Source organism: Calidris pugnax, unplaced genomic scaffold (genome assembly GCF_001431845.1).
Source record: "Calidris pugnax isolate Ruff unplaced genomic scaffold, ASM143184v1 scaffold258, whole genome shotgun sequence".
Classification (NCBI taxonomy): Eukaryota; Metazoa; Chordata; class Aves; order Charadriiformes; family Scolopacidae; genus Calidris; species Calidris pugnax.
The window spans coordinates 72,293-87,744 of NW_015091020.1; the positions used below are offsets into that span (position 1 = coordinate 72,293).

Here is a 15,452-nt window from a genome sequence, read left to right on the forward strand (position 1 = left end):
TGGCTCAACCTCCTCCCTGGGCAGCCTGTTCCAGTGTCTGACCACTTTTTCTGTGAAAAATTCTTTCCTAATGTTCAGTCTAAACCTACCTTGTTGGAGCTTGAAGCCATTCCCTCTCGTTCTGTCATTAATTACCTGTGAGAAGAGACCAGCCCCAACCTCTCTACAGTGTCCTTTCAAGTAGTTGTAGAGAGTGATGAGGTCTCCCCTCAGCCTCCTCTTCCTCATACTGAACAGCCCCAGCTCCTTCAGTCAAGAGACTTCTTCTGCAGCCCAGTCACCCTGTTCCTCAAGTGCCTCTTTTGCCTGTGGCCATGTCTATTCAGCAATGGGACTTTTTCATTCTGCACCGGCCACAACCTTAATGTGCATGTTTTGGGGTGGGAGAATAGGATTTATTTGTTTTGCTTGGTATTTGATGTGGTTTTTTTTTTTTTTTGATGGCCCCTTGTCAAATTTCACTACAATTCTCCGTGGTCCTGCGCTGTGCTACTTGCTCTGGGAGCATGTCGTTCAAAAGATTAATTTTCATGTCCCTGCTTTAGCAGAGATGACAAAGAAAATCTGGCGACATCAGTTCTAAGTATTAAAACACCTCCCTTTTATCCCGGAATAGTCCTGTAGTGCTAAGAAATGGATGATTTTTTGCAACATTTGGGCTCTGGGTTGGCTCCTGTTCAATCGCCGCTCAGAGAGGCTTAATGTCAGTGTTACCTGCTGAATGTTCCCTGATCCCTGTGAGAATCAGCCTGAATCCCTTTCCCAGGGGCTCCCACAGCTCCAAACTACCCGGTGCAACACATTTTGCTGCCAGGATCTGTGGAGGCTGGCGATCAAGTTGGCACATCTCTCCCAGCCTGTCCTTGGCAGAAGAAGGGCCCATTCACAGGAGAACCTGGGACCAATATCTTGGGGCGATGCCCTTCCCTCTCCTGGCTGTGGGGAACCTCTTTAGCTGCCTGTCGTGACCGTGGTGTGATCCAGCATCTATAATTCAGGAGGGTGAAGTCACAGCTTGTGGTTTAAAAGGCCAAGTGGGAACCACAGGGGCTTGGAGTCGTTTACCGAAGAGACTGAGGAGATTTAGGAGGGATTGAGCGTGGTCCTTCAGGGTCTTGAAGTCAGTGGAGGCGAGTGCCACACTGCAAGGGAAGGATGCACCCTGTTTTATCCTTTTTAGGGGTATAAGGTGAGGCTGAGGCTGTTTGAAAGCTTTTAGGCTCTTTATGGAAGGTAAGGGCCACTGCAAAAATTCAGACCTGGAGCTGTGTTTGAGCACTGCCCAAAAGTAAAGGTTTATGCAGAATACTCTTTGAGTATAATCATAAAATACATCCCACTACATTAGCACCTCCCACTTGAAGGTCCCAGGCACGCTGCAAATTGCACTTAAACGAGGCCTAAAGTCCTAATGCAGGGTAAACTTTATCACCCCAGACTGGAAAGCTGAGGTGCAAACACCCCTTTTTATGAGCTGCTGCTGCAGAGGTCTGCAGGCAGGAAGGAAACATCCATCAAGTATTTAATCACACAGAAATACTTCTGGAGAGAGGTCTGGTTTGGACTTCCCTTGGGGTTCAGTTTTCACTCTGAGACCTGAGGAATGATGGCTCTTGTGGTTTAATTTAAACTAGTGGAAAGGCAATGTCATTTCCTCAGATAAATGTGTCACACTATTTGCAGCGTATTCCTGTAGCAGTGGGTTTCACCACTTCACGGTGCATAGGTTAAGGTGACAGAACATAAGAGTAAGTAGCTGCTGGTTTTGCTGCTGGTAGCACCTGGTTTACCTTAATTTGCTTCTGCTCGCAGGAGGTCCACCAAGCACATTGTCTGCAACACCACCGCCTCAGATGAAGGCTTTGAGAAGGTGAAGGTGTCCGTGAGAGTGGACAAGGCCAAGATACATCAGGAGTTGCAGTATGAGTATGTAGAAGATCCAACCATCCTGAGGATTGAGCCTGAGTGGAGTATCTTTAGGTAAGCACCCCATGGACATCCCCTAACACCTCCCATGGTTTTGTAATGCAGCACTGGTGTACTCATATTGGTCCCTGATTCAGAAAAGTGCTTTCCAAGTGTTGTGTTCAATAAGAAATAGATTTGTGCAGAGCTACTTCCTAGAGCCCAAGACCATGAGGGCCGGTGGACTTACCTCCTGGTTTGACCTTGGATGCTTGCTGTGTACCCCAGGATGAAATTTCCACAGACTCTAATGAGGGATGGGCAGAAGCAGAGTCCTTTTTCCAAAGAAAGTCCACATAGTCCAAACCTAAATGACCGTGCACCCCACTTTTGCTTATAGTGAGCAAAGCTTCCTGGTTTAACGCAGCAAACTCCAACTGCCGATGCTCACCAGAAGCTTGCCTTGGAGCCTCCATGCTTTAATTACAAAGATGGGTGCAGCAAGTCTCCAACCCAGTGCTGAAGCTTTCTGCCTCTTTACTGCAGCCCAGGGTTTTTCTCTGGCAACAGGATGGTCCCTGTCTAAGTAATATTACAGACCATTGGGGCTGGTAGGGATACATATTTGTGTCCCTAAAAGCCGCAATTCCTAGGGCTTGGAGTCTTTCTGACTGTCTTTCAGGTCCCGTTGGTCTGGGTCCACAGTTTTGCATGGCAGCAGGACCAGTCATTGGTATCTTAAACCCAGGCATAAATGTCAGAACTGTGCTTAGAGAAGTGAATCTCCCCTGGGTTTGAAAGCAGCAATTCATAGAATCGTAGAAACATTCAGGTTGGAAAAGACCCTTGGATTCATCGAGTCCAACCATCAACCCTACTCTACAAAGCTCTCCCCTGCACCATATCCCCCAACACCACATCTAAACGACTCTTAAAGACATTCAGGGACGGTGACTCAACCACCTTCCTGGGCAGCCTATTCCAGTGTCTGACCACTCCTTCTGTGAAGAATTTTTTCCTAATATCCAGTCTAAATTCCTACCTTTCCCACAGCCTTCATGGACTTACTGGCTTAGGACTAAGCTCTGCTTGTTTGGCCGTCATTCCTGAAGGCCCTAGGGCTGTCTCCTGGAAGGAAACACAAAGGGAGCCCTGGTCCCTGCCCCATCAAACAGCCTTCCTCCTCGTTAGGCATCCCTTTTTCTCTTCACCCCATTGATGCTGCTTTGGTGAATTCAGAGGGTTCACACAAAGGTGTCTGAGAGGAGCATTTGCCCTGGTTGTCGAAGGCATCAAAGGGGTACCCAAATGCTCTCAGAAGCCTGCAGAAATGGCCTTGGGAAAAGAGAAATTGGTCATTAAATGCACTGGTATTTCCTTCAAAAGATACAGAATAAGAAATCTTCGTCTCCCCTCATTCATCCACGGCAGCTCTCTGCTTCCCTGTCAAACCGGACTGATTGGAGTATCTGGGGATTAGGAGCAGGGCTTGTAAATCCCCCAGTTCAGCTCCCATCCAGAAGATGTTTTCACAAATCAATTAGTGCCTTTAATTACCATGAGGGAATTTACCGATTTAGCCGGATTGAATCTTTGCACATTGGGCTTGAAGCTTTAGCGTCTGGATTTTCCATTCGGGGTTTTTATTTTCAGTCAGAGTTCAGGTTATCGGTGAAATGAGAAATTGCTTTACTCCCTTTCTTATTAAAGTGAGTTCAGTGTTGGTTAAAAGGTGTAAGATTGACAGCCTGCAAGAGTGAATTCCCTTGTTATCCCCAAGAAAGTTGCAGCAGGGGGACTTTCCACTGCCTGGCCTCATGTCTGGTTGGGAGGTGAGAGGAGAAGTTCTCCAGAGCCCCTTTGCTTCTTGGTTTCTCTGCTGAAGATGCCAGCAAGGGATGAAGAAGGAGCTAAGGAGATGCTTCAGGTTTATTGGCCAAGCTTTACCCTGTCCAGGGTCGCAGAGACTCTGTCCCCCACCTCCCATCCCACCTCCCAGCATAAAGGAAATTAAGAAGACGTGCTTGTTTAGTGGATCCCAGTTTATTGGCAGGGTATGTAGCTGCTAGATCATAGAATCGTCTAGGTTGGAGGGGACCTTAAAGATCATCTAGTCCCACCATCAACCTGACTCTGACAAAAAAAAGAAATAAGAAATAAGCAATAAAAAAATCACTAAACCATATTCTTGAGGACCACATCAACCCGTCTTTTGAACAACTCCGGGGATAGATGGATGACTGGGACTCTACCAGTCTCATCACTCGGGTACAACCTCTACCCTTTGCTTTCTTCAGTGTCTCTGAAATCAGAAAGCATCCACTTGACCATTAATGGGTGCCTAATTTTTAGCCAGATCTCTTTCATCCTCTTTCTTGTGCCCTTTTGAATTATTCCAAACCTTGGAGGAGGGTACAGAGAGAGAAGATGCAATATCCAGGATTACCACCGTGGTTCAGGGTGTTGGGGACAGTTTAAGCACTATAACTCTTAGCTGTGGAGCTCCATCCAGCAACTTATAATGAAGACAAGCATTAGAGAAACGCCTCCACACATAGAATCATAGAATCTAGGTTGGAAGGGACCTTAAAGAACATCTAGTCCAACCATCAACCTAACTCTGACAAAAAAATAAGTAAGAAATAAGCAATTAAAAAAATAACCAAACCTAAATCAAATTCTTGAGGACCATGTCAACCCGTCTTTTGAACACCTCCAGGGATGGTGCCTCAACCACTTCCCTGGGCAGGCTATTCCAATGCTGGATCAGCCTTTCCATGAAGAAACTTTTCCTAGTATTCAATCTAAACCTCCCCTGGCACAACCTGAGGCCATTTCCCCTTGTCCTGTCTCCTGTGACTTGGGAGAATGGAGCTGGATGAAAGTGCAGCCAACTCCAGCCCTGAGAATCGAGCAAGAATTAAGTTAATCAAGACACGTGGATCTGGAGATAGACTGAAGAGGCTGTTCCTCGGTATATTTGTTATGCAGTATGATTCATTACAGCAAATCCACTGAGCTTCTCTGATTCATCACTCCTGGCTGTGGGGCTAAGCTGTTTTGAGGCATAGATGATTGCTACTAAACCAGCTTTGCAAAATTAGTAAATGAATGTACCGAGCCTGGTTTAAAACCTTCTCAAGTGCCATTTTCCAAGACAATAAAGAAAAGATTACTGCTAATTTACTCCCAGAGCCAAAAAAAAAAAAAAAGAAAAGAAAAGAAAAAAGTCACGCTGGTCTGGCAGGTAACTAGAATTTTATGAGGCTCCATTAATAGTTTTTGATCTGGGTTTGATTTGGGTTGCACCCAGCAATTATCTGACTCTGTAGCTAGAAAGTTAAGCTCGGGGTATTTTGGGACAATAAGGAGTTAAATTAAGAAAGCTCATAGTTTTGGCACCTCTGTTGATTGGCTGGGCAGCAGCATCAGTGTGTCTCCAGGCTCTGATCCCACCTGGGCAAGAAGTGGCTGTGACCATGCCTTCACCTGCAGACACCACAGGCAATGGCTGGTGGTTTTCATCCAACGGCAAGCAACAGTTGGATTTTCCTGATGTGCAAGCCAGAGAGGGCTTTGAGGTGATTTTGTGCAAACACAACTGCTTTGGCTTTTTTTTTTTTTTTTTTTTTTTTTTTCCCTCTATTAATTAATGACTCTCCAATGAGTTGGGCAGTTGGGTGATCAGAATTTTCCCTTTATTTTTTCATATTTTTTTTTTTTTTTTTTTTTTTTTTTCCCCTCAGAGAAAAGACCCCTCTCTGATCTGGTGCTGTGGCTGGGCTTAATACCTGTGGTCTGAGCCTGCAAGCTCAGTTTCCAAACTAAATACAGAATTTTTAACACGTGGGTTTAAAACTGTGTGCACAGACTTGGTTGATTAAATAAAAGGATTTATGTATATATACACACAGTCATATATCCATACGTATGTGCTTACATTTGATACGTCTGGAACACGTAAAACTTTCAGCTGAGCAAAGATACAAAATCCCTTCCAGTTTGAATCAGCAGAGATTCATAATAATAATAAACAATAATAAAAATTATAGAGGCCCACAGCTAAAAATCCAGAAGAACCAAGATAATAGAGAAAAAACAACTTGGTTTATAAACTTTTCTTCTGGTTTCTGACGAGCGAGGTCTCCCTGGGTCAGATCAGGAATACTTAACGTGAAGCTGAATTTTGGGAGGAGAGTTTTTTGGGGTTTTTTTTGTGTAAGGCTGGAAGGGGACGCTTTCTTGTGAGAGGATGTGTGACTTCAGAAGAGGTCCCTTGTGCATTCAAGAGAGCTCAACCATCTAAGCGGATCTTATGGAAATGGCAAAATGTGTTTTTGCCCCATAAAATTTCCCATTAGAAATTTCCCATCACAGCTGATGGTTTTAGAGAGCCAGAACTTGAGGTGCTCTGCAAAACTCAAGGTCAAGCCTTGTCCTATCCATGGATCAGTCCGAAAAGGCATTACTTGAATGAAAGACCATAAGGAACCTGTCAGAGAAGTGCCACGGGAGCACCTGTCAAAAGACATGGTGGTGACAATGCTCTTTGGTAGAGCTCATGGCTTCCAATCTTCAGGCTTCTTAGTCACATTGTCTATGTTTAAACCAGTAAGTACTTAATTCAGGTCTGTTCTTTGGTCCTGAAGTCACTGAGCATGCATAGCCCTCATCCCTACCACCCACCAGCATCGATGGCCACCAGCCAGGGTTTGAATTGGTGTCCTGGCCATCTGGCTTATCGATGTGGGTGTAAGTAAAGGGTCTGAAGCACAGTCCCAGCTTGCTGTGGCCAGCTCACCAAGACCTGGTGGCTACGCTGCTGAGCAGGGATGTATATTTGCATTCATTCCTGCCTGCCCCATCTGATTAATAATGGAAGATAAATGAGGAACATGGGAAACCAAGGTCAGATCTGTTGGTCAATACAGGCTTCTTTGTTGCAGCGTGTTTATTCCCTGGTGTTTTCTCATTTATAATGCACTTGTTTCACCTTTCATGTGTACGTAGGTTTACCTGGAGGCAGGAAAGGGATTCTGAACTTGCTTTTCCCAATCCCACTGATCTCCGTGTGGCCTCCCATTCTCAGCAGAACACTCCAGGAAACAAATTGCATCCTGGAGAGTTTCCAAAGGGAGTTACAGAGGCAGGTGCCGCGAGCGATGAGAACCCTCCTCACCCTGGGAAACCCTCAGAGACGGGGCTGTCTGTTGATGACATTTCCTCATCCTGCTCTGGCTGTGAGAGCTTTGACAGCTGAAGGCTTTGTTTTCTCAGATGACTCTTCCCCCTTCAGCCCTTGCATCACATTGTCTCTGCCACCGTGCTGCAAAGGGAGAGCTCAGCCTGGTAGAGCAATGCAGCTTCGATTTGGGATGGCCTAAGCTGCCGAGGGTGAACCCTTCCCCTTAACATGGTCTTCAGCCCATACATCAGCTCCTACTGAAGCCTGGGAATAATCCTTTGCAGTTTCCTTCCTCCCTCCCTCCCCTTCGCTCCCTGAAGTCCCACAAACAGCACTGCCAGCTGCAGCTGGAAGAGGCAAGGGAAAGGGAAGAAGGGTGTTTCTGAAAGCTGTTTCCTTCTGTCCCTCTACTCTGCTCTCATGAGACCCCACCTGCAGTACTGCATCCAGCTCTGGAGCCCTAAGCACAGGAAGGACATGGACCTATTGGAGCAGGTGCAGAGGAGAAGATGATTAGAGGGCTGGAGCACCTCTCCTATGAAGACAGGTTGAGGGAGTTGGGGTTGGAGAAGGGAAGGCTCTGGGGGGACCTTGTAGCAGCCTTCCAACACCTAAAAGGAGGCTACAGGAGGGATGGGGAGGGACTCTTGATCAGGGAGTGGAGCCATAGAACGAGGGGTAATGGTTTTAAACTGAAAGACGGGAGCTTTAGAAGAGATATCAGGAAGAAATTCTTTCCTGTGAGGGTGGTGAGACACTGGAACAGGTTGCCCAGAGAAGCTGTGGCTGCCCCATCCCTGGAGGGGTTCAAAGCCAGGTTGGAGGGGGCTTTGAGCAACCTGGTCTGGTGGGAGGTGTCCCTGCCCAGGGCAGGGGGGTTGGAACTGGATGATCTTTAGGGTCCCTTCCAACCCGAACCATGCTATGATTCTATGACAGTGACTGCAGGCAATGAGAAGGGCTCCGTCTACATCTTCGCGTCTTAAGTTGGGCTGAGAGACTGTTACAAAAGTGAGAAAATCTTCCAGATGCAGGGTTGTGGCTCGTATGAATCATCTTTGCCAACAAATCAATCCTTGTCTGAGCAAAGGGACACAGTGACTGGAATCCTCTATTCCATTCTAACACACATGGCAGAGCTTATCTGCCTGGATCACCAAATGGAAACCAATCAAACGCCTTACACATACCAAGACTGGAGACTTGGCTCTTTCTTCAAGATGCTGCAGGACCAGGTTCCCAGGCAGCACTGAATTGTGTTCACTGAGGTGACGTTATCTTATTCAGGGTGATGTTTTTATAGGAGGTTCAATGTGCAAGATGGCACTACAGCCTCAACGAAGGTAGCGCTGAATCCTCAAGAGCTTCTTGCACAGGACAATATCTATGAGGGGTTTTTCAGGCTCCCTTCCTCAGTGGTATGGGAGATATAGACTGTGGACCATTCTGAAGAGCCCCTGTTAAAATTTCCCACTCTTCGCATTACTGAAGGTTGTGGTTGCTGAGCCCTAACATGAAAAACACCCAAATTCCTGGTTGATGTGGCAGTTTTAGGAAGCATGTGGTTTTGCTTATTTCTCCCCTTATGAATGAATGAAAACAAACTTACTTTGTTTTGCTTTTCCTTCCCTTCCTATGGGACTGGGAGATGAGGTCAGACACTCTACAATCAACATTTAGGAAAACAGATCACCTGTTGTTGGTGCAATCAGTCCTGATGTTTATTAGCTGGGTTCATTTGTGTCTTCTATTTCTTCTTCTCTAGTGGCAACACACCCATTGCAGTGTGGGGAACTCACCTAGACCTCATCCAAAACCCTCAGATCCGGGCAAAACACGGTGGAAAGGAACATGTTAACGTGAGTATGACTGCTGAACTGGAAGGTGGACGTGTCCAAGGTGGTAATAGGGTCTGAGTAGCAGCTCAGGACATTGAAATCTCCTGTTGAATCCAAAAAAGAGGGCATGACTTGCTTTCAGAAAGATTATCACATCCATGCTCCGTAGATTACCCATCTAATGCTGTATGAAGGAGCACTGGACCAAAGAGGGAGCAGAAAGAGGTGTTATTAAGGGTTATTCAGCTCCTGGTGAGTCTGTTTCTTCTGTTGGCTCAAGGATACTTGTCTTTTCTTTCGGGCCATGTATAAATTATGTTATTTATCAGCTATGCCTGTGCACAAGTAGACCCAAATTCAGGTTATTAGCTTAGGGTACTGGGATCAGAAGGGACTGTGAATAATACTCTTTGGTACTACTGTGTCCATTCCCTGGTCTATTTGGGTCCTGCAAGGGTATATCCACATTTCAACAGCTATGTTTACAGCCAAATTCAACTCTTCAGTGACCAGTGAGGGATCAGAAGCATCTCTGTGGAGGCCAGCAGAGCTGGGAGGACAATTCACTTGGAAGGAGCCAATTGACAGGAAGGAGCTGCTGAGCAGCTCCAGATAGAGCTGTAAAAGGTGTGAGTTTAGCACCTCTGATTAGGAGACTGAGGAGCAGGCAACATCTACTGGTACCTACGGGTTGGAGGATGGAGCCATGCAACAGCATCTGAAAAAGTGTTGGCTGTGTATGGGCACTTCCTGAGAGCATCCCAGAAGAAGCAGCTCCATAAGTTCAAAATACAGAGGGACTAATTAGAGTGGGGGCAGAAAGTTCAGGTCTTCTGAATTTCTCAGGTTTTAATATTAATCCATGGGTTTTCCACCCAAGGCTCTCAAAGCACTTTGTGGACATTAAAATCATCTGCTGCCACGTGAACAATGGTGAGACTGTCGTAGGTCTGAAAAGAAAATGCAGGAATATATGGGGTAGATTCATTTACTTCTACGGCTTGCAATATTGAGACACCTAAATTTTACTCTTACCCCAGCTCTACTAGGGACTAATATCTCCCTTCATAAATCCAAATTCAAATCAATTTCATCACCTCTCACACCCTATCAGATTCTGGAAATATCTGTTGAGATTGGTTTCCAGGTCTGATGTGAATTTTGACTGACAATGTCCCAGTCCCTCAAGAACTCTGACAAAACCCTGGTCTAGCTGATTATGCATATTCATAGGTATGTTTTGGTAATGCTTTGTATTTCCTGGTACAGCACAGTCAAATGCTTATTTAGCTTTCCTGCAGAATGAGAAGGTTGCATGACTTCATCTTATCCTTCCAGCAGACTCCAGCTCTTGCCTGACATAGTGGTCTCAAACAATCATGCCATTGTGCAGATGATGAAGCCCATTCATCATCTCACATGTGCTCATGTAGAACTGCCCATCAGTTTTGTGCTTGGGTATACACCGGTGTCTTTTCTTCCTTGTACAAACTCTTACAGCAAAGAACATCTGACTTTACAATATAAAACTACCTGGTGCAAATCACTTCTCTCCAAACAAAATTAGCCTGTGAGCTATGCTGTTTGTGATAATGAGCCTCCTCTCAATGCTGGAGGTATTGGACTGGTTTGGGGAAGACTCTCATATCAAGGACAGCTGTGATCCCACAAAGCTGGTGGAGTTTCACCATAGAGCCTCTTGATTCCTGGTGAGACCAGGATGCATTGTGCTGGCAATCATGATACAGAAAGGAGGCTCAGATCCTGAAGGACAACCAGACATCTAATTCCTAGTGGTTTAAAGTGGAAGTCGGGGTAAAAACACCTTTCACCATCTATTACCAATTTCTGATATACATAAAAAGGCAGGTCTTTGGCAGGGCTGGGACCAAACTTCAGGGTCTTCTGCAACCTACCTCATTGTGTTCATCTCTCCGGCTTCCTGGGCTACATTTCAGGTGACCTGCTGTTCAAACAGGAATCTGTTTGGGCATTGCACTGCACATGCACTTTTGGAATGATCCCCAGAGCATGAGAGTTAATTGGAGGTGGAAGTGAGGCTTTGATGGATTAAAAAAAAAAAAAAAAAGGGAAGAAATTTATATTTCCAGAAGGAAATAAGGTTAGGAGAAGATGCTGACACTGACAACCCCAGGGGCTGAGCTCCCTCAGGGAAGAGGGACAGGATGCCCAATTGCAGTGAAAACTGCTCCACACACCTACCCCAGCCTTGATTGTGTGATGGGTGTGGGGAATATTTTGAAGCAGTGGAGCACCAAGGAGGTCTACTTCTCCCTGTCCTCTGGCAGTAGGTAGGCCAGCATTTCACTGGGAGGTATCTGCCTGCCAGGAGGATGGATGAATTTTTCCATAAACTTTCTTTGTGTTGGTTTTCTTTCTCCAGAATTGCGAGGTGCAGAACAGCACAGAAATGACCTGCCAGGCTCCAGCACTGGCTGTTGACCCCAATCACCAATCTGAGCTTGCTGAGCGTCCAGAGGAGTTTGGCTTCATTCTTGACAACGTGCAGTCCCTGCTCATCCTCAACAAAACCAACTTCACCTACTACCCAAATCCAATCTTTGAGGTTTTCAATCCCTCGGGGATCCTGGAGCTGAAGCCGGGAAGTCCCATCATTCTGAAGGTGAGATGGGGACCAAGGCCTGGATGAGGAAGGACAAAGACATGCTGGTTATTGCCTCTCTGTGTCTGCCAGCACCCCACAAATCACAGTGGCATCCCGATTGCATCCCAGACATTTCCTTCAGTCATTGCACCTACTGTGTCACATCATATCAGAGTCACCATCTGCAGACACAAATCACTGCTCAGCATCTGCCAATACCCATAAATAAAAAATATAAACTCCTGCTGCAGCTACCTCTGTACAGCATAATTTTTTACCCTGTTTTGCTCACCAGAGAAGAACATTTTCTTCCACTGCAGCAGGGTTGGCAATTAAATACCCAGGTCTATTTCTTTCTCAGCTTTTCAAGACCTTCCTCTTACCCCCAGTTAAATCCTACACCATTCCTTTGCCATTTCTGTAATCTGGACAGCAATACAGAGAAGGAATTTTATGACTGAACATTTCCCTATCAACACTTATATGTGGTGCATGTGCAAAGAAAGGATTTGCAGAATATCTTCTTGCATATTTGGAAAGGAGTCTGTTTTACTTCCCTGAATATGCTTTGTGAGGGCCTGTTTCTGCAAGACTTACACAAAAACCTTTCTCCTTTAGTTCCAGAGAGAGAGGAGCAGGGCTGGCTGTTTTGGTTGATGATGTTCTGTAGCAATTCTTGGTGTCCTCTGCATGGCTTTCTAAATTGACTCTTCCCCTCTGTGTTAGAGAATGGTGAAACACAAATGTCAAGCAAGAGGTGGAAGGCAAACTCTTTCCTGATTTGCTTGGTTTTTGGGGGGGGGGTGATATTTCTTTCTATCCAGGGCAAGAACCTGATCCCACCAGTGGCAGGAGGGAATGCCAAGCTGAACTACACTGTTTTGGTCGGTGAAAAGCCCTGTGCAGTGACCGTATCAGACGTGCAGCTACTGTGCGAGTCCCCAAACCTCATTGGACGGCATAAGGTGATGGTAAGTGGTGCTTGAACCTCATCAGCCTTTCCTTCCTGGGTGGGTTGGGGGAACACACCAGTGCTGAGGAGCTGGCAGAGATCTCCCAGGAGTTTGCACCACCATTTACCTTCCATAGATTGCATAAAAATCACAGACCCTTCTTGCTATAATATCCCCATCAAGAGTAACTTGGAGAAGTAGAAGAGTAACCTGGAGATCTTTATGGACAGTGAGAAACCTTTCATGATCAAAGCCCTTTAGGAAAGTTTGTATCTCTTCTGTTTTTGTATGGACTGTATTTCAAGGCTAGGCTGGATGGGGCTTTTAGCAACCTGGTCTGGTGGGAGGTGTCCCTGCCCATGGCAGGGGGTTGGAACTCAATGATCTTTAAGGTCCCTTCCAACCTAAACCATTCTATGATTCTAACCCTAGATGCTAATGTGAGTTCATATATGTAACATGTTCCTGACATGACATACTTTGTTAAATTGAGCACGGCCCTAGATGCTAATGTGAGTACATATGTGTAACATGTTCCCGACATGACATACTTTGTTAAATTGAGCACGGTCCATAGCATACATTAACATACCAGTGGCTAAAATATGCCATTATGTAGGAATAAAATTAAAAAAGAAAAAAAAGAAAAGAAAAAAAAACAGGATATGGACTCGATATGGACTCTAGTGTGACAGGACTTTGAGCAGGATATGGACTCGATATGGACTCTAGTGTGACAGGACTTTGAGGGTTGATGTCTATACAACTTAGAATACTCCTGCACATCCTGCTTGGAACCTGTGAAAAATGGACCTAGTGATTAGATCAGAGGGAGCTTCTCCTATCACCACTGATTTATTCACTCCCTCTTTACTTTCCTCTCAGTAATTTGCATTCCTCAATGCTGTTGCTTGATAAACAGCACATCAGCAAACTCATCTGAGTTGTACCGAGCTGTGGGTGGAAACACAACAACCGACATCAGACATACAGATGATCAATGTTTCTCATTCCTTGTGATCAACTTTTTTCCACCTCACTGTTGCCCTCCCAAATCTGTGATATGTCATATATTTATTTCAGTGCAGTAAGACTCATAGGGGTTGATGGAAACACACTGCATAGCTCTTTGAAAAGAGAGTTTTCTGAGGATTTTCAAAAAATAGAGTTTATGGTGACCATTTTGGGTCTCATTTGTGACTGCTGCTGGAGACCTCATACTGGCTACTTAACTTTTCTCTGCCAAAGTTTGTCATCTGGAAAATAGAGGTAATAATCCTTTCCAGCCATGCAAATACACCGTGGCTCTTGAATCATTGTGAAGTACCTTAAGACACTCCAAGAGGGGTAATAATGAAGCGAGAGATTTTCTCTGTGTGAATACCAAAGCTTTTGAACAAGGCAATATACGTTCCCTGTCATTTTCATGAATATAATTAAACATATGGTTAGTCAGAGATGGACAAAGCCAACCCTAGAGAGACAAAACTCAAAGTCAGGTGAGCAATAATCAACCCCTGGGGATCAGGGAGGATGAACATCTGGTCAGGTCTTACTAATTGGAAAGACTCCCCTGTTCCTGCAGTTTGGGACAGCTTAAGTGAAGCCATAGAGAAAAAAATAATCCCTTTTTGGGGACACTGATCAAACAAGAGATGCTGCTGGAATCATGGGAAGATGATCGCATTGAAGCCTGTTAATGAGCATCAGTATTAGGGGCAAGTTACAGATTTCTCGTTCAACTGCCAACAGTGAGGCAACACTTTGACAGTATCTGGGCTGGGAACCAAGTACAGAAGGTCACCTGCGATGGAGGCCAGCGCTCAAGGATGGACTTTGCATCTGGAACTTACCAGAGGGACAGCTGGGCTGGGAAATGCCTCCTCCAGCACGGCACAGCATCTCTGTTGCTCAGTTGGTGCAAAATGTATCCCCATGTTTGACATGAATGTCACTTTGATGGTCAGGATAATTGACAGGTAGCTCTCTCAGGTGTTCCTCCTGTTCCTGCCAGCAATTTCCCGTGTGACTGTGGGTAAATTGCTGAACAAACCCTTTCTTGCAAAGTGAGGTGGCCTAGATCTGAGAGGGGACCATGGGAGTGAATCAGCCATTGAGATGATTTCTGAGGAGGAAGGAATAGTGACAATGAGACACATTGATGTCAACATGGTTTTGATCTAGTTCAGATCAGAGTTAAATATTTTGAAAAAAAAACCAAAAAAGAACTAAAAGGCCTGAGCAATGGCTAGAAAAGATTGACTAAAGCCTAGAGGCAAGCTCTTTTCCAAGGAAAAGAGACATGAGGAAGATCCATGAGATTGATGAGGAAGATCAATGAGGAAGATCCATGTCTTCACAAGGTCTGAGGTGAAGAAGTGGAGTATGTTTGAAGGGTTGTTGGTATCTAATGTAGGTACATACGTATGGAAAGTCACACTGGACTCTTTGTATAGTGAATGGAGAGGTGGTCAAATACAGCAATTGAAGTTCAGGGCACAATTCATCTCAACAATTCATCTCAAGTGTAGACACTTACATTTGGCCAGGGCAAACTTGCTGTAGGGAGGACACTACCGCGGTTGAGTTTTGCACAACAGGAACTCCAGAACTGCTCCAGGTGGCCCCTCAGGAGAAAACTGGTCTCTGCCATAATGCCATTTAGAACAAATTAATGATTAGCAGGTTTAAAAGGTAGACAAACTGTTGTTTGATAATTTGGAGGGCTCATGTTCAGTCTTCTGGAGGTTATAAATAACTTCCTTCAGAAACACCCAGTGGCCCAAGAAATAAAGTAGGGCTATGTCTATATATTTAGTTGTTTTTCTTTTGAACGTTCCCAGTCGTACTGCAGCCTCGCAGACTTTCTGCTTCAAGAGACAGATTCCCTCAGATCATGGCAGTTTGATTCATGTATTGTGAGACCTTCCCAGTGTGGGAAACCA

The 15,452-nt window shown here is 45.3% G+C and overlaps 1 protein-coding gene across 1 annotated transcript in view; it reads left to right on the forward strand.

Moving 5' to 3' along the window:
• The window catches only part of LOC106896090 (plexin-A4), a 113,324-nt gene that overhangs the window by 34,343 nt on the left and 63,529 nt on the right, over positions 1 to 15,452 (forward strand). The window contains exons 6-9 of the mRNA XM_014955815.1: positions 1,813 to 1,980; positions 8,856 to 8,949; positions 11,333 to 11,572; positions 12,379 to 12,525. Of these exons, the coding sequence (XP_014811301.1) occupies positions 1,813 to 1,980; positions 8,856 to 8,949; positions 11,333 to 11,572; positions 12,379 to 12,525 (649 nt within the window). The remainder of the gene's footprint in view (positions 1 to 1,812; positions 1,981 to 8,855; positions 8,950 to 11,332; positions 11,573 to 12,378; positions 12,526 to 15,452) is intronic.